Below are 25,119 nucleotides of genomic sequence, written 5' to 3'. Positions count from 1 at the left end.
ACTATGCTATTTAACCATCAACAACCGCAAAATAATTATCTGTTGGCCCGCTCACTGCATGCTTACCCTTTTCCCCTAAGAGCTAGGCAAAGTGAAAAGTTGGTTACCACTCAGAATAGCAAATTTCTGCAAATACTATGTTTAACATTAAACTCTTACAGTTAAAACTGAGAGAGTACAGCCAGGAGCTCAACTAAAACAAACAGAAGAACAGAATTGGCCAGAATACAATATAGCCTTACTGGATTCAAGCCAAGGCTTCTGAAGATCTCTCCCCACTTTTTATTTAAGTGGGGAAAAAAAAGTTAAAGAACATCTTAAAGGATCCCAAGAAGGCAACAGGGCAAACTGAATTTAATATTGTCTGGTTGATAAATAAATCTTTTGTTTCTTCTGAGCCCTCTCTTCTAAATGCGCTGTATGAGCGCAGAAGAAAATAGGCTATTATTGCCAGAAATGAGGCCGAGAGCCGTCACCAAGGAGAGCACCAAAGGCTACACAATCTCAGTGTCCCAAGCACCAAGCAAATGCTTTCCTTTGATCAAATGCTCAGGGAAAGAAAATGGGAATTGTGTGAGATGGAAAGCTTCCCAAGAGGATCAAAACTCCATCTGAAAAGCAAAGCTGTACAAAGAAAGGAACTTCAGTGTTGGGAAAAGTTAACTGGAAGAAGGGCATTCCATACAGTCTCTGAAATTCCTTAGACATTTGGCAAGCCTCACCAAACCCAGTGGTGAAAATTCCTTCCCAAGCCCTGAGCAGCGACCGTGCTAAGTGTTTGGTCTTTAATGCATCGGCTATGCCCTTCCTTCAGCAGTGAGTGGCTCTTGTTTGCTTGTAATATGTCTTATATGACAGAGCATCTTTAAAGAAGCTGAAACTGTTCTAAGTACTGCAGTCTATGTCTGGCGAATAAGCTGAAAAAATGTTTTAGCATGCCACTCCTGATCCCACTATGTTAATGAATCATCACTGTTTCCATTAAAAGTGAGTCACTGATAAAATCACTGATAAAAACAAAAATTAAAATCCCTCTTTCTATAAAAACCTGGAAATGTGAACTTTTGGTCAGGATAAGTCATTAAAACGAATAACTCTGTAGCTCTGGAATGCCAAGATCCCCAAAAGAACAGGGTAGGAAATAAGGTCATTTGTTTTCCATTTCATGGAGAATAAAAATGTAGAAAATTAAGCTTTCTAAGAAGAAAGGTACTTGATAAATGCCAGGCATAATTATGAGTTTCTCAATGCTCATTTCTTCAATAACTTTCATTCTTTTACACCCACATACTTGCACACCCAACTCAACTTCATTCCTTCACTCCCATTTGAAAAATTCTCATCTCTCCCATCTCTCTTAGTCTTTTCAGCTGAAAGAAATTTCACATCTAATCAGATAACCTTCCAAGTGCCGTGGGTGGACAAAGCTACCAGAAACATACACATACAAATTATTTCTATCAAACTTGGCTTTTGAGTTTGCTCTTGACATTGCCCTTTGTAAACACTGCACTGGATATCACCATGAAAGAACTGTGAGCTATCATCCCTTACAAACTTTAGATCAGTCAATACAACATTACGACACATGAAATTTTAATAAGTGATAGATTTAGCTCTTTTAAATGTAAAAGTACACTTGAAACGTTTGAACACCAATATAATTTAGTACAAATAAGTTCATGGTGCTTTGATACCATATTAAAAACAATAAAATTAAGACATGGGAAGGAAAATTATATCCCTTGAATTTAAGCCAACAAAAAGTTGTCCTCTTCATTGACTTTACAAAGAAACTTACTATATTTTATTAAAACAATTCCCCATTGCAAATAATAACAATTTAGTACTAATACCATCTGGGTCATCTAAATGGAATACAGTTAATATAAGTGAAATACTACGTATTAATAAAATAGAGGTAAATAACGCATCGTAATTATTAGTAACATACAAAATCCGGAAAGAAACCACGAAAACTACCAAAAATTACTCTGATTTTGCCTTGCCTCTATTTTTGAAAACTAACTGAAGAGTTCCAATGCCAATAAAGGAAAAACAAACACTGGTAGTTCCAAAAACAATGTTTTCCCTCTGAAACTGCTGGCCTGTGTGTGTATATCAGCATGCCATCTTTCCAGAATTAGAATGCTGCTGCAAATACCATTTTAAATGTTCTATGGAAATTGCTCATTTGTTTAAGGTGAGAATTTGCAATAGAGAGAAAAATATTAGGGGGATATGTGGTTAAGAGAAAAAGTCTTAGAACTCCTGTGCATTATAAATGCTTTGTATGTAAAGTTTCTCTCTGGATATTCGCCCTGACACTGTAACCTAAAAATTCATCCCTTGAGACTATGGTAAAAACATAAAAATAAATTACCCTTTGGTACCTCTCTAACATATTCCCTGTGAAACATGCACTAAAGATCAACACAAATTCCTTAAACATACAACTAAAAATAATAAATTAAATAAATGGCATATCTCAAAAATACCATACTGGGCTTCCCTGGTGGCGCAGTGGTTGAGAGTCCGCCTGCCGATGCAGGGGACACGGGTTCGAGCCCCGGTCCGGGAAGATCCCACATGCCAAGGAGTGGCTAGGCCTGTGAGCCATGGCCGCTGAGCCTGCGCGTCTGGAGCCTGTGATCTGCAATGCTCGGCCACTAACAGTGAGAGGCCCGCGTACCGCAAAAAAAAAAAAAAATACCATACTAACAGTATGACCCTAAATAAGCTACATTAGTGCTTTTTGAAGTAAAAATGAGTTTTAAATATATATAATTTCAATTCCTAGCATTGAACATCTGGGTGTGTGTACACATATACTTACAAACTTACTACTTTGAAAACTTGGCAATAAAATCTTTCATGAATAATGGGGATGGGAGACAAAAATCTCACATTAGTATGTGGAGAAAAAGAAATTGGTTTAAAGCCTAGTTTTTCCCGAAGGGCAAATACAACATCACCTTCACCAGCTGCTCAGCCTCCACATCCAAGTCCCCTCAACCTACCTCCCCCCCCCCCCCCACAGCTCGGGACATCAGCTCAGTGCTTTGTAACCGCCTAGAGGGGCAGGACAGGGAGGGTGGGAGGGAGACCCAAGAGGGAGGGGACATGGGGATATGTGTATGCGTATAGCTGATTCACTTTGTTATACAGCAGAAACTAACACAACATTGTAAAGCAATTATGCTCCAATAAAGAGGTTAAAAAAAAAAAAAAAAGAAACTTAACAAACTTTCCTGGCAATGCAAAACTGAAAAGTCTCCCACCTTAAATAAATCAAAGTCATGGCTTTATACTACACACTATACAGTGCAAGCTGATAATATGTAACTTGATATGCTTTGTTTTGCTTTGTAAAAAAAAATGTAAATGAAAGATGCGGGACACAAGTACATACTATATGACTCGTTTATATTATGAACAAAACCAGGCAAAACTCTTTATGGTGTTAGAAGTGCGCACAGTGATTATCTTTAGGGTGCTAAGAGGAGGGGCACAGGGAGGGCTTCTGTGCCCCCCCTTAAAATAGTAATTTTCTATTTCTCAGTATGAGCACTGGTCACATGTGTTCATTTTGTGGAAACCCATCGAACTGTACACTCATTATACTTCTACAAAAAGACTTCGAAAAGATTATATAAGGAATATAAGGAATTACATGAGACCCCAGATCCTCTCCCCAGTTCCAGCAGGAGACAGTTTATTCCCTGCAAGAAACTGAATCCCAGAGTCCTGGCTCAAAGACATCAGGAATAGTAGAAAACACTGTTCTGAAAACAGGGGATCAAATAAAAATCCACACGCTAAACCCTGAGATTGCAGCTCTCTTCCTTACTCCACTCCCTGAATCTTGGCATGTACTGCCCAGGCAGAAGACCAAAGGATTCCTCTCAAGTAAAACTGACACGTCCTAGGGAGAAGATCCACAGATACTGTCTTTGGAAGTTCCCCAAGGAATCCACAAGGCTCACCCCCGATAGCACTGCAATGAAGCTGTATGGAGGAGAAGTGCTGTCCACAGACCACAGCACCCAATTCGCTTCTCAGCAGCTCACCATTAAATAGGAACAGAGAGCAAAGGATCTCCAAACAGTGAGGTCAAGTTCCTCACATAAAAGTCAGACACCCACACAAACAGGAAAAAAAAGAAATCAAGACAGTGCAATAAGAAAATTAATTAATTAATTAATTAAATGTCCTCAGAAAGAGAAGGAATGCACCCGTGGCAGGGGTGGGGAACAGAATGCTGTTAAAATGCACACAAATTAAACCAACGAACAAGAAAGAGCTCTTAAAAAATATCAGACAGCAGAAATTCAGAAGGTTAAGATAAAGGAGAGAAAACCTGTCAAGAAGTAGGGCATTAAGACAAAGAGGAAAATGACAGCTTTAGAGGACAAATGAGGAGGTCCTGCCTAACTAACAGGAATTCAGAGGAAGAAAAGAGAAAACCAAGGGGGGGAGAGGTTATCAAAAAACACAATGAGGAAGTTTTCCAGAACTGAAGGATGTAATTTTTTTCAGATCGAGTGTTCATCATAGCTGCTGAAATGAATAAAGACTGCTAAAAAAGAAAATCCTAAAGCCTCTTTGGGGGTTATTAAAAAAAAAAAAAGAAGAAGAAAGGAGGTCTACAAAGACAGGAACCAAGAGTATAACACTTTTTAATAGCAACTGTAGAAGCTAGAAAACAATAGTGCACTGGCTTCAAAATTCTGAGGAAACATGTTTTCCTATCCAGAGACCAGCCAAATTATCAATCAAGTGTGTGAGAAATATATTTTTAGATATACAAAGTGCCTAGTAAATTTGTCTCCCATGTGCCCTTTCTCAGGAAGATCCTAGAAGATATTCCATTAGAAAGAGGGAGTAAACCAAGAAAGAATCGCTAGACACAGGAAGACATATAGAAAACACAGGAGAGACGAAAAGGGAATTACCAGGAAAATGACAAAAGGTAACCCCAGGACAACAGCTCGGTAGCAGGCCTATGGAGCAGGTACCTACGCTGGCTCCAGAAGGGAAGAAGTCTCCAAGATAAAGGTGTTGAGAAGAGGGTTAGAGTTCTGCCACCTTAACAACACTAGAGAAAAAGAAAAGTACACCAGTGAAAAAGAGAGGCTACTATCCAGCCAGCACAGGAAAGGAAATGTAATCATTGCATTTAAGTGGCTTAGGAGAATCACAGTTCCATGCTCAAAATAATGTGAGCCCTCAACATCTACTTAACCAGAAACGGATATCTGTACATTGAGAGGATGGGGGAAGCGGCAGTCTGGGCATGTGGCATGGGGCTGAGGGGCTGTGAGACAATCTAAGAGTTAAATCCTCATCTTCCATTGTAATATGCCAACCCATAATGCCCAATAACAAAAAATTCAAAAATAGCAGTACATACATACTATTTCAGAAGATGGAAGAAAACAGCAAGAAGAGTCCTGAGAATCAAAAGTAGTTGCCTAGGGAAAAGGACTTGGGTATAAGGATGGGCTGGAGTTCCTATTTCTTATGTCTTATTGCCTATTAAGATTTTTTTAAAACTCTATATAGGATATTACTTTGATGGGACCAAAGTTTAAATTTTTAAAAATACAAAACAAAACAAAACCAAAAAATGCACAAAATAGTACGCAAGAAAACTAAAGAGGATGAATTGCAGTGGGAAAATGACAGTAAGACAACCATTTCTCCAAAGTTCCTGCAATAGCCCCTGTGAGAGCTGAGAAGTGCTTCCCCTCACAGCTGGGTGGAGAGGGTATGTGCTAAGAGAAGAGAAGCAGCAGAGGAAGCAGACGAGAAAGGTGGACGTGTTGAAAAGCTATTTACAGATTTAGAATCAACAGATATGAGGGACCAATCAGGAGATTCTGAAAGCACCAACAGGCAAGGCAATGCCCCAAATATCCCTCCATCTGGGTATTTAGGTATTTAGTCCATATATGCTGACCCTTTGGGACTATCATATTCCCCTATGTTATGAGAAGCATTTTGATTTCCTTTTTGCTTAGGCTTTAATTTTTGAATTATTATGAAATACACAAATAGAAAAATACAGAAAATAATAATGATCATCCAAGTATCCACTATTCAGCTTTTTCAAATATTAACATTTTGTCTGTCTCTAATTTTTTGTAAAGAAATAAACATTATGGATATAGTTGAAATCCTCTTCAAACCATTCCCTAATTGCATCCCCAAATGCCTCCCAGAAGGTAACCGTTAATCTGATTTTGGCATTTAACATCTCCCTCTACCTCATCTCTAAAATGAGAGCACTGGTTTGGATAAATTCTATGCCCCTTTCTGTTCTAAGACAGCAGGATTTAATAACATGATATAAAGTTCTTGATGTTCTGTAATGAAGTGCAGAAGCCTACAATGCTGTGAAATACACAAGAATACTTCAAAATAATTTCAAGCCTCAAAAACAGATTAAATCATGATATAACCCTTTAGCAAAAAAATCATTGTAATTTTATTACAGTAGTGTCAGTAAAAATAGTATTATGAGTGCATAGGGCATATAAAAACCTAAGTTCAAGAAGTTCCTGTGGTTCCCTTTCACTGTAACCATCAGCTCCAGGGAACAATAAGGAAGTGCTCAAGCACAATATCCTTCTGGAGTTCTTACTACCTATGGAGCTAATTCAGTGCAGCATCAAACTGTCCCCATTGTCACAGTATTCTTCTCTGCCAGGCAATCATGGCAAAAATATTCTTTTAAAAATGCATAATGCCGAACAAGACAAGGATATCCACTCTCGCCACTATTATTCAACATAGTTTTAGAAGTCCTAGCCATGGCAATCAGAGAAGAAAAAGAAATAAAAGGAATACAAATTGGAAAGAAGTGGTAAAACTGTCACTGTTTGCAGATGACATGATACTATACACAGAGAATCTTAAAGATGCCACCAGAAAACTACTAGAGCTAATCAATGAATTTGATAAAGTTGCAGGATACAAAATTAATGCACAGAAATCTCTTGCATTCCTATACACTAATGATAAAAAATCTGAAAGAGAAATTAAGGAAACGCTCCCATTTACCACTGCAACAAAAAGAATAAAATACCTAGGAATAAACCTACCTAGGGAGACAAAACACCTGTATGCAGAAAACTATAAGACACTGATGAAAGAAATTAAAGATGATACCAACAGATGGAGAGATATACCATGTTCTTGGATTGGAAGAATCAATATTGTAAAAATGACTCTACTACCCAAAGCAATGTACAGATTCAATGCAATCCCTATCAAATTACCAATGGCATTTTTTACAGAACTAGAACAAAAAATCTTAAAATTTCTATGGGGACACAAAAGACTCCGAATAGCTAAAGCAGTCTTGAGGGAAAAAAACAGAGCTGGAGGAATCAGACTCCCTGAGTTCAGACTATACTACGAAGCTACAGTAATCAAGACAATATGGTACTGGCACAAAAACAGAAATATAGATCAGTGGAACAGGATAGAAAGCCCAGAGATAAACCCACACACCTATGGTCAGCTAATCTATGGCAAAAGAGGCAAGGATATACAATGGAGAAAAGACAGTCTCTTCAATAAGTGGTGCTGGGAAAACTGGACAGATACATGTAAAAGAATGAAATTAGAACACTTCCTAACACCATGCACAAAAATAAACTCAAAATGGATTAGAGACCTAAATGTAAGACTGGACACTATAAAACTCTTAGAGGAAAACATAGGAAGAACACTCTTTGACATAAATCACAGCAAGATCTTTTTTGATCCACCTCCTAGAGTAATGGAAATAAAAACAAAAATAAGCAAATGGGATCTAATGAAACTTAAAAGCTCTTCCAAAGCAAAGGAAACTACAAACAAGACAAAAAGAAAACCCTCAGAACTGGAGAAAATATATGCAAACGAATCAACGGACAAAGGATTAATCTCCAAAATATATAAACAGCTCTTGCAGCTCAATATCACAAAAACAAACAACCCAATCCAAAAATGGGCAGAAGACCTAAATAAACATTTCTCCAAAGAAGACATACAGATGGCCAAGAAGCACATGAAAAGCTGCTCAACATCACCAATTATTGGAGAAATGCAAAAAAAAAAAAGTACAATGAGAGGGGCTTCCCTGGTGGCACAGTGGTTGGGAGTCCGCCTGCCGATGCAGGGGACACCGGTTCGTGACCCAGTCTGGGGGGATCCCATGTGCCGCGGAGTGGCTGGGCCCGTGAGCCATGGCCGCTGAGTCTGCGCGTCCGGAGGCTGTGCTCCACAGCGGGAGAGGCCACAGCAGTGAGAGGCCCGCGTACCACACACACAAAAAAAAGTACAATGAGGTATCACCTCACACCAGTTAGAATGGGCATCATCAGAAAACCTACAAACAACAAATGCTGGAGAGGGTGTGGAGAAAAGGGAACCCTCTTGCACTGTTGGTTAGAATGTAAATTGATACAGCCACTATGGAGAACAGTACGGAGGTTCCTTAAAACACTAAACATAGAACTACCTAATACAACCCAGCAATCCCACTACTGGGCATATACCCTGAGAAAACCATAACTCAAAAAGACACATGCACCCCAATGTTCATTGCAGCACTATTTACAATAGCCAGGTCATGGAAGCAACCGAAATGCCCATTGACAGATAAATGGATAAAGAAGATGTGGTACATATATACAATGGAGTATTACTCAGCCATAAAAAAGAACGAAACTGGGTCATTTGTAGAGACGTGGATGCATCTAGAGACTATCCTAAAGAGTGAAGTAAGTCAGAAAGAGAAAAACAAGCATCGTATATTAACGCATATATGTGGAACCTAGAAAAATGGCACAGATGAACTGGTTTGCAGGGCAGAAATAGAGACACAGATGTAAAGAACAAACGTATGGACACCATGGGGGGAAAGCCACGGGGGTTGGGGGTGGTGGTGGGATGAACTGGGAGATTGGGATTGACATGTATACACTGATGCATATAAAATGGATGACTAATAAGAACCTGCTGTATAAAAAAATAAATAAAATTTTAAAAAATTGCATAATGCCAGTTTTACTTAAAAATGTCCTTGATGATGCAAGAAAGTTATTTGTATTAGATCTCAACCACTGAATACATATCTTTTTTATTTTCTGGGTGATAAAATGGGAAGTACACATAAAGCACTTCTGCTGTATATAAAGTATGATGGTTATCCCAAGGAAAACCCTTGTACGATTATTTGAGTTGTGAGCCAAACTAGTCACAATGTTCATGGAATACCACTTTTACTTGAAAGAACAACTGACAAACTCAGTATTCAGACTTGGGTATTTGGCAGATGTTTTCTCTACAGTGAAGTAAGAAGGTCACTTCAGGAAAAACAACTGACAGTATTTGTTGCCAAGGGTAGCCTTCAAGCTTTCAACTGAAATTTAAAATTTTGGAAAACTTGTTTCCACACTGAGCCTGACAACTTCCCAATACTTAAAGATTTTTCTGATGGGATCAGTGGTGATATTAACAACTGTCATTTCTTGAAACTGCATAATGAAATACATTAACATTTGGAATCTCATTGTTATCCAACAAACCAGTATTTTCCAAATGACCAATACTTAATGCAATAAAAGGATGTATGGGCAAAGATCCATTCAAAGTACGAGAAAGATCAATGGATCCTAATGTAAAAGAATTTTAAAAGTCCACTGATAGGATTTTACATTCCACACTGAGACCAACATTTAAGAAATTACCACTTGTCAAGTTTTGGTATAGTATCAAAGAAGAATATTCACAATCATCTGAAAAGAAAATTAAAATACTCTTCCTTTATTCTACATGTCTGCACAAACTTTATATAAATACTTATTGGATTATTCTTTCTGGATGTTAAAAAACCATAAACACATAATCGTAATGGTTAATTTCCATAGTTTAATCTCTGATCATTATCAGTCATTTAAGAACAAATGAACTATCCATTATTTATTTAAAAGTTATATCCTTCTGTAGCTATAGTCTCACATATTTGCAACAAATATATATCAGAGGTTTCATTTACCACAGAATCAAGATTGATCATTCCTCCAAAAAAGAAAATGAAATGAGTATGGTAAATTCTTAAATCTGTTTCAGATAAATGCAAATAAAGTCCCTTCCCTCTAACTAGAGGAGCGGCCCCTTCTCATTTCACATGCGACTCTTGAAACCTATACAGTAATCACCCAGATGATGTGGTATTAATGGATTTAAACTTTCGTTCTTAAATTTCTAAGGAAATATCTTTTCATGGAAAAAACTGACCTTTTGTAAATTTTGAAAGAAGTAATTAATCTGACCAAACCCCTATAGTTCAGAAGTAACACAGCAAATAACAACTTTTCACAGACCCATCTGTAGACAGGTTAAGAAATACAAGTGATTTAAAGAGAAGTGTTCTTCTTATACAAATCTATCCAGTTAATGACTATTATAAATCATTCATTTCAAAGGCAGAGACCTTGAAAAAAATTTCAAAATGAGAACTGAAAATGTCTTCACTACTGAAGTCCTATTACCCTGCCCTCTGAAAGAGAAAGGTTACTAACTGTAGCTTTTTAGTCAGAATATTCAAGGAACAACCAGAAGCTGACACACCCTCCCCTTCCTAATTATCTACCCATTTCTGCATGCTCACCTTTGCAGTTCATTGAGCCCCCTTGCAGTTGGTAGACTGGGACTCTGCCTTAGGAAGTTTTGTTTTAAATTGAGATGAGTGAGGTCTTGGCTGTAGAAGAGGTTGGCAGGCAGATGCTCCAGGCTACAACATGAGAGGTCCACTGAGCTAATACGCTGTGATGCAACCTAGAAAGGGATAAAAACACAACTCAATTTTCATACCATCCTTTATCCTATAACTGTTTTCCACGGACAGAAACAAGATAACCCCATTTGGGAACACAGACCCGCTATGCAATTAGCACCATTATTCAAATATAAACCAAGAGTATTTATTTAGATAGGACTGAGCAAAGTATTACAAAGGCAGGAAACAGTGTCCCTCCATGGAAGGTACTTATAGTAACCCAGTATAGGAGACAGGTTACAAAGAGCACAGATTATCCTATCAAGTTTAGTGATATCAGTAATCTCCTCCAACTGTAGGGGTTATGTTCCTGAAAACATTCATGGTAAGAGAATTCAGAGCTAAATAATACAAGACTTTAGAGTAAATACAGGGTTGGGAGATAGACACTAAGATCTACACAGAACCTATGAAAGCCCTTGTATATACTGATTTAAAACAGCACAGGGCTTCCCTGGTGGCGCAGTGGTTGAGAGTCCGCCTGCCGATGCAGGGGACACGGGTTCGTGCCCTGGTCCGGGAAGATCCTACATGCCGTGGAGCGGCTGGGCCCATGAGCCATGGCTGCTGAGCCTGCGCGTCCGGAGGCTGCGCGTCTGGAGCCTGTGCTCCGCAACGGGAGAGGCCACGGCAGTGAGAGGCCCACGTACCACAAAAAAAAAAAAAAAAAAAAAAAAAAAAAAACAGCACAAAGAAACGCAGGATCAGTGGCCTTGTACGTATCTTTAATAATAGTGGTAGCACATAATCAGATTCCACCGCTTGCCTGCTGTGAACTTCTCGTGTTGCCTCTCCCACAGTTTCCATTTTGCTTCACATAGGTATTCTAAGTGAAATTTGTTTTATGTCTAAATGTTTATCCACATATTCAAAGTTTTCCCGGTTAAATGGCTCCTATGATAGCCATAGTCCCAGGGCTACAACAGCGCATTCTGGAAGCGGAAAAAGCGTTGGGCAGTGTGTATTCTCTCTCCCACATTCCAGGGACTGTGGCACCAGGTTATGCCATGGCACGTGGCTTCAGGCCCACATAAACACACCTTGGCTGCTTCTTCCCTCACAGAGCCTGTGGGGTTATTGTTCTAAGATCTGGGTTGATTCCTCCTCGTGCTTTATCTTTATCAAAGCTACCAAACCCCAGCTGACCAGCTTTTTTTTTTTTTTTTAAACATCTTTTTTGGAGTATAATTGCTTTACAATGGTGTGTTAGTTTCTTCTGATTCACAAAGTGAATCAGCTATACATATACACATATCCCCATATCCCCTCCCTCTTGCGTCTCCCTCCCTCCCATCCTCCCTATCCCACCCCTCTAAGGTGGTCAACAAAGCTGATCACCCTGTGCCATGTGGCTGCTTCCCACTAGCTATCTATTTTACATTTCAAACCCCAGCTTTACGCTTTCATGATTATAAAAGGCAGCAGAATATGGTCCTTAGGAGTGTGGCTCTGGTGTCAATGTGTGGATTCGCATCCCGGCTCTACCGCTCAGGAGCTGAGAGAAGCTGGGTGCATCACTGAGCTCTCCAAGCTCCCGTATTCTCACCTGTAGAACAGGCATAAAGATGACACCTCCATCCACATGCCTGGTCAGAAAAAGCACTCAATAATTTGTGACTGCTATGACCATTTATGATTGCTACGACTACTTCCAAATACATCTTATACCCATTGGAATCCACATTCTCCTGATGCTAAAGAAGGTATGCAGAAGTAACTTTGCATAAAACACATTCTGCTGATGGCATGTCTGAGGTTAGAAAGAAATTGCTGTGCACACATGAAAGCTGCGGGGACAGTGGGATGAAAAAGGCCTGGCAGGGCTCAACTCAAAAGATTTTACAAAGGAAGTCTGAGTTTGCATTTTAGCAATTTCATCTTTCCTTGAATTTTCACTATTAAGTAAGAAAAAGAAAATCCAAAACAGGCCAAGTCACCCACACAAACCAAATGATGTGAAAAAAAGCCAGAATTTAATGGGCAGAAAGGTAGGTGCAAACATGTCACAGCCACACAAGATTCCCTGGCAGGAACCCATTCACGGGAAGTGAGGTTGAAAGTTATACTCGGTGGAATCATTCAGGCAAAAATATGTGGTGAGGAGGGAATGGTGTGTCAGACCTTCCATTTCCTGAGGTACAGGAGTAAAACAAGACAGACACAGTCTGCCCTAAAGGAGTGCACCTCAAGGAGAGGTGAATTAATATACTACTTGACAATATACTAAGTGCAAGGGCACAGAGCACGATCTAAGGAGTCAGGGAAGGCTTCCCAGAGGACCTGATGTCCAAGCTCAAGGTTGAAACTCAAGTGGCAATCTGTGTTTCTGTCGGCCCCAAATCCTTTTCCACTTCTTTCTATAACAATCCTTCAAATGCATGTGATTCTGACGAGAGCGGCAGAGTAGGCTGACCCTATGGCTACAGCAGCAGGCATGTATTCCCGGCTCGAGCAATCAGAGCTCCCCAGTGCTGAACCCACAAATTGATCCAACGGGTACTGGCATGTGACCCAGGCTAGGCTAATCAAAGGCCTTCTCTGGGATATACATTCTAAAGCCAGGAGAGAGAGAGAACCTGCCACTTAGAGCTGCAGTTAAAATGACTGAACTAGATTTGTATGTATCAACCTGGATTGATTAAAAAAAAAAAGCAAGCTGCAGAATATTACATACACTATAATGCCATGTATGAAAAACATTTTTAAGATAAACACACACAACAACTCCGTATATTATGTGTGAATAGTTATATGTGCAGTAAAGCTACACACTATGCATTGGGCATATGCCAAATCAACGACAGTGACGGCCTCTAGATGAGCAGGGAGGGAAATGGAAACAGGAATGGGAGCATAGGGGATTTGGAATTTAGCTGTGATGCGATTTACTTATAATAAGAATGGAAGAAAAAGAAAAGAATGGAAGATATGGAGGAACTATGTCAGTATGTTAACGACTGGGGAGGCCAAGATCAGTACGTGGAAATTGTAATATTGTCCTTTGGGCTCTTCTGTGTGTGTGTGTTTAATTGGAAAAAAATAATGTAATCTCAATGAAAATTTCAGTAAAAAGGGGGGAAATGGATGACTGCAGTCTCCTGGCTTTCCTCACATCCTAGTGTTCTACTACGTGGTGCATCAGAGACGATTCTTCCCCTGTAACTCAAGGATCCCAACCCTTTGTAGTGGGCCGAATGGTGGCCCCCTAAAAGGTATGTTCACGTACTAATTCCCAGAATCTGTGAATATTAGTTTACATGGCAAAAGAGTGACTGTTATCTTACATGACAAAAGATGTTATTAAGGATCTTGAGAGGAGGTGCTTATTTATCCTGGATTATCTGGAAGGGCCCTAAATACAATTACATGCATCTTCATGAGATAGGCAGAGGGAATTCTGAGAGAGAAGAGAAGGCAATGTGACCACGGAGGCAGAGACGGATGTGGGCCACAAGCTAAAAAATGCTTAGAGCCACCAGAAGTTGGAAGAGGCAAGGAATAGATTCTTCCCTAGAGCCTTCAAAAGGAGCACAGTCCTGCCGACACCTTGATTTTAAACTTCTGGCCTCCAGAACTGTGAGAGAACAAATTTCTGTTGTCTTAAGCCATCAAGGTTTTGGTAATTTTTAACAACAGCCATAGGAAACTAGTACACCCTTCTTAATTCTTTTCCATAGTACTTTTCATTTTCATTCATTCAACATGTTTATTGAATACCAACTATATGCCTATTACTGACCTGGGTAAGCACTTAGTATGCTTCAGTAAACAATAAGAAGATCCCTGCCCTCATTAAACTTATCTCACAAATAAGTATATGTTAAAAATTGGTAACTACTATGGAAAAAATAGAGCAAGGAAAAAGGGGTCAGGATTGTTGCGAAGGTTATAGGTTGTAATTTATATAGGTTGGTCAGGATAGGCCTCACCTAAAAGGTGGCATTTAGACCTGAAGGACATGAGGAAGTTAGCTGAAAGGATTTATCTAGAACACTCCAGGCAGAGGAAGTAGCCAGTGTAAAGGCCCTAAAAAAGGAGTGTGTCTGGTCTGTTCTAAGAACAGCATGAAGACCAGTTAAGACAGGGGAGAGTGACCTGTGATGAGGTCAGAAAGGTAAGGGGGTTGGCGGGGGGAGCAGATCTTGCACCGCCTTTTAGGTTATTGTAAAGACTCTGGCTTTGGGCTTCCCTGGTGGCACAGTGGTTGAGAGTCCGCCTGCCGATGCAGGGGACACGGGTTCGTGACCTGGTCCGGGAAGATCCTACATGCCGTGGAGCAGCTGGGCCCCTAAGCCATGGCCGCTGAGCCTGTGCGTCCGGAGCCTGTGCTCCGCGGCGGGAGAGGCCACAGCAGTGAGAGGCCCACGTACCGGAAAAAAAAAAAAAAAAAGACTCTGGCTTTTTGGGTTTCCCTGGTGGCGCAGTGGTTAAGAATCCGCCTGCCAATGCAGGGTACTTGGGTTTCAACCCTGGTCCGGGAAGATCCCACATGCTGCGGAGCAACTAATAAGCCTGTGCACCACAACTACTGAGCCTGCGCTCTAGAGCCCGTGAGCCACAACTACTGAGCCCGTGTGCCACAACTACTGAAGCCCGCGCGCCTAGAGCCCGTGTTCCGCAATAAGAGAAGCCACCGCAATGAGAAGCCCACACACTACAACACAGAGTAGCCCCCACTTGCCGCAACTAGAGAAAGCCCAGGCGCAGCAACGAAGACCCAACGCAGCCAAAAATAAATACAATAAATTAAAAAAAAAAAAAAGATTCTGGTTTTTCGTGTGAGCAAAATGGGCCGTCATGGAAAGGTTCCAGAAGAGTCTCTGTCTCTGACTGTAAGCTCATAAAGAAGGGATTTGGGTCTATTTTGTTCACAATGTGCCCTGTGCTCAGCACTTAGTACGACCCTCAGGAAGTATCTGGTGGAAGAATGACAGGGGACTACTTTACAACCCTTCCTATCTCACCAGTTTGCATCTGACCCATCTGGTGCATTCCTCCATGTGGGGACTACTCTGTGGAGGACACATTCCATTTCAGCTGAAGCATCATACTGAATACTCTCTTTGGACAGCTACAAGATAACAATTAAATGTCAAGTCGTATTTGATTTCTTTCCTCATTCTGGACCGCAAGCTGTTCCTGCTGGAAACAAGGGGGAGGAAAGCACAGTAACAAAGCTACAGCAAGCAAACGTGGTCCGTGGGAGTCGCAGCAGACCGGGGAACAGGGACAGCGAGAACAGAAATTAGACACGCCGTGATGGCAGTGGGGCGGTGGGCGGCCAAGGCGACCACGAGAGCTACTACCACTAGCTGCACCCCTGCCCAGTCCCACGCCCTGAAACAAAGGGGAGATCTAAACGCTTTCCCCCAGATCCACCTGGGCACATAAGGACACCACCACAAAGAGGTTTTGCTGGACTCCCAGATGAAAAAACTACCAAAAGGGCTACCCAAAGAGGCTGTGACCCACCTATATAGCACCTGTTAAAACTAACATTCTCGGGCTTCCCTGGTGGCACAGTGGTTGAGAGTCCGCCTGCCGAGGTAGGGGACACGGGTTCGTGCCCCGGTCTGGGAAGATCCCACATGCCGCAGAGCGGCTGGGCCCGTGAGCCATGGCCGCTGAGCCTGCGCGTCCGGAGCCTGTGCTCCGCAACGGGAGAGGCCACAACAGTGAGAGGCCCACGTACCGCAAAAAAAAAAACAAAACAAAAAATTAATATCCTCCTCAAGATAAGAAATTTAAAAAAAGAGAAAGCCACCTGTATACACCTCAGAGCAAGTAGCCTTTTATTATTCTAGCTTTTTTTTTCCCCTAATAGTAATAACAATAATAGCAGCTAACATTTAGGGGGCACTCTTCTTTAGATGTAATGTTAAGTTTTAGTCTTCACAATAACTCAGCATAATAAGGACGTATCCCCATTTCAAAGATGAAGGTTAAAGGGTGTGCCCAAGGTCACACAGTGAAAGCAGCAGCAGAGTTTGAATGACAGCATATGCCATGGAGTCAGGGCCCCAACACAGTTCAAGTCCTACCCAAAGGGAGGCTCCTCCAACGGCCACAATCAAATCCTAACATAACCCTCAGCCCAGAGTAAAGACGATTTGATGTCATCCCTCACAGACCATCAATGAACCGCACATGAATGGATTCAAGTTTTAGAAGATCAGTTCAAGTAACCATGGCTTGGGAAATCAGTGCTAGTTTATATTAACAACAACAAAACATGTTAAGGCTAATAATTTAGAGTTAGTAAATCAAATGGGATTTTTCCCCCCATAAACCGCTATACTTTCGGAGATACATTAAAATGAATGTGAATCCCAACCACTGGCTCACGTTGTCTTCTTTTCCAAATGACTTGTGAACACGTAGGAACCAAAAGCTCACTGGGCCCTCAAAATATTTTCCCCAAAGACCATTGCAGATTAACCATAAAAATGATAATGCGAACAACAAACTTTCCAGATCACCTGCTGCGCTTCTACACAGTTCTAACATCCTACTCAGCTTGACGCTTTCCTGAGTCCTTTCTTTACCAACCGTTAGCACGCTTGTATAAAGTATCTGCTCTGAGTCTAGCTGGGTTGCAGTTCTAAACCAATATATCTATCCTAACCCTAACCTATCCCCTCCGTGCTTTCAAAATTATCATCTTCCCTTGCAACAGGACTGCACTCTGCAATACTCACATTATTCCTGATGTTCACTTAGTGGACAATCTTCTTTTTATAAGCAACGGAAAGTTCAGAATAACTTTCACGTGATTTTTTTGTCCCCACTATACTTTAGTGAAGTGGTATTTATCCTTATTATGTGCAAAGCATGCTCAAAATTGAACAAAATGATTCTGAAAGGCTTGGTCAAAGCAGCTGAAATAGCACAAATAATTCCGCTTGTGCAAAGTAAAATACTGCTGTAAACTGGCATTTTGAGTCATTAATTGCTCTGGCCTAGCCTTTAGTGGTTTGGGAAACTATGCCCTGGCTACAGGGATAGTCTCTGGGGAGTTTACCAAACTTCTGTAAAAAATTCTTAACCTCAACTGACTTAGTTTTAATTCTCATCCCCCAAAAATGCTTTGGGAAGACATGAAGTAGGAGAATATAAATTTAGAATAGAGTTTATTCATCTTTCTTAGCTAAGCACTCTAGTGACTTATTTTTAATTTCATCCTCATCAATAAAGTTTTATAATAATATCAAACAAAAAATTTCCAATTTTAATAAACTTTAAGCTGCCACTGCTCCAAAACATGCAATCACTTCTTAAAAAAAAATCTACAAACATAGGAAATGCCTTAACTTGACTGCAGACATTTTCACAATGACATCTCATTTCTTGATCCTGTACTAATTATCATTTTATAAAATCTGTTTAACAGCAGATGCAGAAAACCTTCCTATAAAATTAATTACAATATATACATTAGTAATGTCCGAATAGGGGCATATCAAACTGCCAATTTGGGACTCAGTAAATTCTACCTGGAATTCTGGTTATTTTATCATTTCTTTGCCTTAAATGAGTAAATGCTATGAAAAATTTTTAAACCCAAGAAATAAAATACACAAATTTACACACCATTCCAAACCACCAGATGTAATCAAATCAATGAAGACAAACAAGAAGATGTGGAGAGGCTATCACTGACAGACAAAAATGAGAGATGGAACTCTCTGAGGGCAAATTATTCAGGGAAGGGAGGGGACTATGATTTTAAGATTAGGCTTACTAAAACTATAAGGTACCAGTTAAAACATCGTTAAGGGACCAAAGAATAAAAGAGTATGGAGAGAGCTGCAGGCTGGAAAAGGAAAGAAGGAAGTTGGGGGGGAGACAGAAAAAGAGAGAGAGAAAGAAAAGAGAAGCGTTAGATAGATGACTGATAGACACATAAGCCAACAAATAAATAAAACACACGGCTCACTGTAAAAGCACCAGACTGTAACAATAAAGAAAAACAATATTGAGAAATTTAGACGAAGAGTTCCTCCTAGGCATCCCGACTTCTCTTTGCAGGTGAGTAGAGGGGATGCATGAGTACACCTTTCAACATGGATCTACCATTTGCCTTTATGAAACAGACACTGGACTCGATACTGGAGAGATGCACATTTCGTCTTCAAAAAATGGGTCCCTTGAAGACACAGACATCTAACAAGTATAATTCCAAAATGCACATGCAGTGGTGCGGTAGGGACACACAGAGCAGAGAACACAAACTCCAGAGCTCCCCAGGCCGTTCCAGCACTGACGGTCCCCTCACGCGCCCAGATGGGCAGATATTCCCCGGCACCGGTGCAGAGGCTGGCACCCCACCATCAAGAGCAGGCAGAGCTGCAGGATGTGCCCCATGAGCTCGTGGTACAGCCTAAACTAGAAAGGCACACCTGGCACCTCACCCTCTCTGAGTGTGAGAGGCTTGGAGAAGATGGTACCCGCGGCCTCCAGAATCACTAACCGTGCCCCTCTGACGGTTATCTTCCTTCCACACACACAAAGCCCATTGTGTTTCTCAGTGAGAACAGAAAAATAGAGCTTGGCTTGGGTGGAGATCAAATCTGAACTCAGAGTTCCTTCCTCATTTCCTTATTGGCAAAATATGTGTAAACAAGCTCTTTAGAATATGACCAACCTGAGAGTGTCTCTGAGCTCCATCACGGCAGCATTCCCCCAAAGGGAGCATCTCCTCGGCAAAGGAGAAGGGAAAAGATTGCTAACCACAAAAAACTTACATTCTAACTTTCCATTAAAAGAAGTAACACAAATGCACACTTAAATGATGCTCTCTTAGAAACAGGCTACTTGTTTTCCATTTAAAATACAAATGACACATACACCTCACGGGTTAAGTACCAGTCTAACATACAAGGTCTGGTACGTTTAACATAGAGAGTTCACTGATATTTTTTCAATTATTCCAGTATTCCTTACTTTATAAAATAAATCAGACCAGTGAGTAGAAGAATTTAACTGTTCAGAGCAGTTGTAGATAATCCAGTACTCTGGGTTACAAATATTGGGGTCTTCCAAGGTAAGTAAATATATCATGGAAACTAAACTCTTAAGATACTATGTATTTTTACATTGGTCTAAACACTCAGATTTAAATGATTTAACTTCAAAATATAAGACGACCAGATGTAGAGATCTGGTTAATCATATATGCTAAGTTCCTTATATAGCAATACTTGACCAGTTTTTGAAGTTAGACAACAGTAGTCCCCTCAACACTGAAACCAATTTAATTTGCTTTGGGTGACTCAGAAGGCATCTGAGATTTCCTAAATACGTCTTGGTCATCATTTAAGAAGATCAGTGATCAGTGGCTATGCTCAAGTGTCCTTAGCAGCACACCCCAGTCAATACACTGCCTGGTAAATCACCTTTTATTCTAATAGTGAGTTGCCTGGATTCTACTGACAACTGTGTATTTGAAGTACTTCTCTTTGACATTTTCAGTAAATCTCAGTTATTATTTGAATCTTGGTTCGTTTTGCCCCTTCAGGCCACTGTAAAACATTGGAAGTACAATTAAAGAAAAAGCAAGGAAGAGGAACTCCCTGCATAAAGCAGTGCTGGATACTTTACATCTCAGTTCCCTCATCTGCAAAATGGAGATGATAATATCTCCTCAAAGGTTATTTCCTTTTGTTGTAAAGCCCGACCTCACACAATGTTATGGGCACTGACCTCACAGGGATACTATAAAGCATCTAGAATAGCGCTTGGCACACAGAAAAAAGTTACCAAAATGTTAGTTATCACTACTTGTTGTCACTACTGCATTAATTCAGTCGGCTAAATGATTTTATTATTAACAAAATATATCTATTAACAATTTGGGGGGAAAAACAAAGAGTCTTTTTATTTTGGTGTTGACCTCATGAATGAATAACTAACTCACTTTGGACATAATGTCTAAAGCAAGGAAAACAATGGTCACATACTCTGTGCTCAGCAGATACTATCTGCAGGTATATCAAGAAACTGCAGAGCTAGTCTGCAAGGAAAAAGCTAGAGAAGGGATCGGAAACCAAGTGATGACGAAATTGTTGGAATTACCAGAGATGTTTCTCGTAAAAGTAGATTGCTAAGAGGTGGGGGAGGGCACGGAAATCACAGAAACTTCAATAGTTAGAGGTTGTCAAATAGGAGAGTGAGTACGATTACCTTTTGTTAAACCAGAGAGCAAAACTAGGGTCAGTGAGTCAAAGATATAGGGATAAAGACTTAGCTCACTTCTAAGGAAGAGCTGTCTTGTCAGACACTATAGGTATCTGAAAGGCTGTAGACCTTTTTCTAGGAGGGAGGTAAGTCTGGGAGTCCACAAGGTCCTTCTCAAATCTTAAATTCTAATTCTCTCAACTAAGAGCCACTTGATGATGACTAGACTTTAAGGTTAACAAACACTTTTAAAGAAAATGCCAAGTAATTGTTAAGGCAATTGTTCCAGAAAACTACAAGTAATATTACCTTTTTGGCGACTACTTTACAAGGGCCCTTCCCAATCTTAAAATAACATGCTGTAACTTTATTTATTTATTTATTTTAAATGTGATGAAGGAAGCATGCAGAGAACATGACTAGGTTCAGAGGGAAGAGTCCTCTCTTTTTTTTTTTTAAAGATGTTGGGGGTAGGAGTTTATTAATTAATTAATTAATTATTGCTGTGTTGGGTCTTCGTTTCTGTGCGAGGGCTTTCTCTAGTTGCGGAGAGCGGGGGCCACTCCTCATCGCGGTGCGCAGGCCTCTCACTGTCGCGGCCTCTCTTGTTGCAGAGCACAGGCTCCAGATGCGCAGGCTCAGTAGTTGTGGCTCATGGGCCCAGTTGCTCCGTGGCATGTGGGATCCTCTCAGACCAGGGCTCGAACCCATGTCCCCTGCATTAGCAGGCAGATTCTCAACCACTGCACCACCAGGGAAGCCCAACATGCTGTAACTTTAAAACACAGCTGTAGGGACTTCCCTGGAGGCACAGTGGTTAGGAATCCACCTGCCAATGCAGGCAACATGGGTTCGAGCCCTGGTCCGGGAGGACCCCATATGCCGTGGAGCAACTGAGCCCGTGCGCCACAACTACTGAACCTGCACTCTACAGCCCCCAAGCCACAACTTCTGAGCCCATGTGCCACAGCTACTGAGGCCCGCGCTCCGCAACAAGAGAAGCCACCGCAATGAGAAGCCCGCGCACCGCAACGAAGAGTAGTCCCGGATCGCCACAACTAAAGATAGCCCGTGCATAGCAACGAAGACCCAGTGCACCCAAAAGTAAATAAATAAATAAATTTATTAAAACAAAACAAAAAACAAACCAAAAAACACAGCTGTATGTTCCTCCCTTAAAACCTAAAATGTATTTTACTAAAGATAACAACATACAGATAAAATACACGAGGAACACATTTCTTCCATTTGCTGAAGTCCTGACACTAGCAGTGGAGCCTAGAGGAATGCCTAGCACAGAGAAAAGGTGGAACAAATATCCTCTCGTTCCCCCTTCACTACCTTCTGCCCGCCCCCCCCAACAACAGAGCTGTTGACAGAACAGGGGAGGGAGGGTGGGAAGACAGAAGAAGGGAAGATGGAGACACAGGGGATGAGTGTAACATGTAAAGTACACAAGTCAGCACTGTTTCACAAAGCATGCTGCTTCCGTCAGGATAGAGTAAGCAGACTAGGTATCTTTTTCATTTGTATAAAAGTGGATTGAAAAACTCTGAAGGAAATAAATTTAAATAATTTTAAATGGAAATGACTCAGAATGAAGGAGAAACCCCTTCTTTAGGAATATATTCACTAGGATTTCAGAACCAATAGTTACTATAGAAAAAAAAAGAAGGGATTAGCAATGTGGAAATAAGATGAAGCATAATTATAATGGCAAAGAGCATTTTAATATTTCCACTAAATCACAGTATTATGTATTAGAAAAACAAAATTTAATATAATCCAAAATACTTTAGTTTAAATTCAAAGCAGAATTTCTAAATTCCCTAATTTCATAAACTATTTGTACCTATAATAAGGAAGGATTCCACAATATGAATTTTTGTGTAACTATATTGGAAAGTTAATTATGATGTTTGGTAACATAGTCAAACTTTCCCAAGAAAATAAAATGGAATGAGCAGGAAACTATCCAGATGGGCAGTCCTTTTTTTTTTAAGATTTTTTTTTTTTTTATGGCTGTGTTGGGTCTTCGTTGCTGTGCGCGGGCTTTCTCTAGTTGCGGCGAGTGGGACCTACTCTTCATTGCAGTGCACAGGCTTCTCATTGTGGTGGCTTCTCTTGTTGCAGAGCATGGGCTCTAGGCACACAGGCTTCAGTAGTTGCAGCGCATGGGCTCGGTAGTTGTGGCTCGCAAGCTCTAGAGCACAGGCTCAGTAGTTATGGCACACAGGCTTAGCTGCTCCGCGGCATGTGGGATCTTCCCGGACCAGGGATCAAACCCGTGTCCCCTGCACTGGCAGGTGGATACTTAACCACTGTGCCACCAGGGAAGTCCTGGGCAGTACTTTTTAATTTTACCTTCCATTTTTTCCTTTTTCGCATCGCTCAGACATCTGTGATATGACTACACATTTACATTTTACACAGTTGTACCTTTGTAGATATTTTCTCTCTCCTTGAAATGCTCTTTCCCTCGTCTTTTTGTGAACTCCTATTCATCCTTCAAACTCAGCTTGCTCATTACCTCCTTGAGGCTTCCTGTACCTAAATATTTCATACACTGAATTTCCAAACTTTTCCATATCTTCACTACAGAATTGGTACAGGAGCAATTCTCTAGGGATTGGGGTGACATTTTATAAACTAAAATCCATGTCACTCAGACCCTCAATTCTACTTCAGATTCTGCCATAGACTTGCTAGATTGTCATGGTCAAATGGCCCTTGATTCTTTATCTAAAGAATGGGTATAAAATGTGAAGGGAGGGTTTCCAAAAAAAGCCCCTTTAAGCCCTGGACTCCTTAGCAGAACAGGATTGAGAGCACAGCTTCTTACCCTCATGACCCCAATGTAACCAGCAACAGCAAAATCCCTAAAAGACAAGTGACCAAACATGCTGACAAAAAGCAGAAAACTCCCTAAATTACACTTCAAATTAAGAGACAAAATACGTGTAAATATGTGCAAAAGATGACTAAGTGATCTTAAAGGGTTCCTTGCAACTACATCAAATGACACAAATTTACATGCTGGAAACAATTCTATTCCACCAGATTGATTTGACTCTGTGATTAGTGAAGTATTCTTTGAGTAAAATCTGGACAATAAAACACTCTTTTTAAGCACATGAAAGCAAAAGTTCAACTGTGATTCACCATATATCTTATTCTTATTTAAAGGGTGATGTTTACTCATCATTTCACATGCTCTTTAATTCAGCATGAGATGTTGCCCTGACTTGCCTACACTATGCATATTAAGGGTGAACCAAAATATCACGGCAACCAAAACTTCAATGTGATGACTTTTTTTCATTAAAAAAAAGATGGCCTAGAATTAAAATACTATGATTAATACTAAAAGAAAGATAGCCAGAGAGATAAGCACTGTGATAGCCACCGTCGCTGGTAACTGCCAGCCTGTTAACCACTGATCAACAAGGAAAGAGATATGTGGACAAACTAAGTGACCTTATGAAGCGTCAACTTATACCACTGGGCCATACAACATATACATATAACACAACTGGCCACAAACTAAGAATTGGGGAAGCTGAGTAATAGGTATGTGCATATTATCTCTACTTCTAAATATTTGACATTTTCCATAATGAAAAGTTAAAAACACATTCATGCATACTTTACTTAATTAATTAACTAATAAGAAATAAATGCCTTTCACATGGGAAAACAACAACAAAAACAAACAAAAAACCCCACATTCACGCACAACACCAAATCAGTGATCTAAACCCCCTTTTAAGCTTCCTTGAAATCAAGAAACAGACTTTAATGTGGGACAATACAGTGTCCCAGAAGTGACTAAGACTTTAAATTAAAAATAAGTACGACTGGGGCTTCCCTGGTGGCGCAGTGGTTGAGAGTCCCCCTGCCGATGCAGGGGACACGGGTTCCTGCCCCGGTCCGGGAAGATCCCACATGCCACGGAGCGGCTGGGCCCGTGAGCCATGGCCGTTGAGCCTGAGCGTCCGGAGCCTGTGCTCCGCAATGGGAGAGGCCACAACAGTGAGAGGCCCGCGTACCGCAAAAAAAAAAAAAAAAAAAAAGTACGACTTAGGCTATAGATTCACATGAAGACTAAC

The 25,119-nt window shown here is 40.6% G+C and overlaps 1 protein-coding gene across 1 annotated transcript in view; it reads right to left on the bottom strand.

Annotated features, from left to right (window-relative positions):
* Nucleotides 1-25,119, bottom strand: part of PHLPP1 (PH domain and leucine rich repeat protein phosphatase 1) — a 211,736-nt gene that overhangs the window by 71,046 nt on the left and 115,571 nt on the right. Inside the window, exon 4 of the mRNA XM_081251786.1 lies at nucleotides 10,667-10,833. Coding sequence (XP_081107912.1) covers nucleotides 10,667-10,833 — 167 coding nt within the window. The remainder of the gene's footprint in view (nucleotides 1-10,666; nucleotides 10,834-25,119) is intronic.

The sequence above is a fragment of the Mesoplodon bidens genome, assembly GCF_964165515.1.
Source record: "Mesoplodon bidens genome assembly, chromosome: 13".
Classification (NCBI taxonomy): Eukaryota; Metazoa; Chordata; class Mammalia; order Artiodactyla; family Ziphiidae; genus Mesoplodon; species Mesoplodon bidens.
This window is presented reverse-complemented; position numbering and strand designations above follow the sequence as displayed.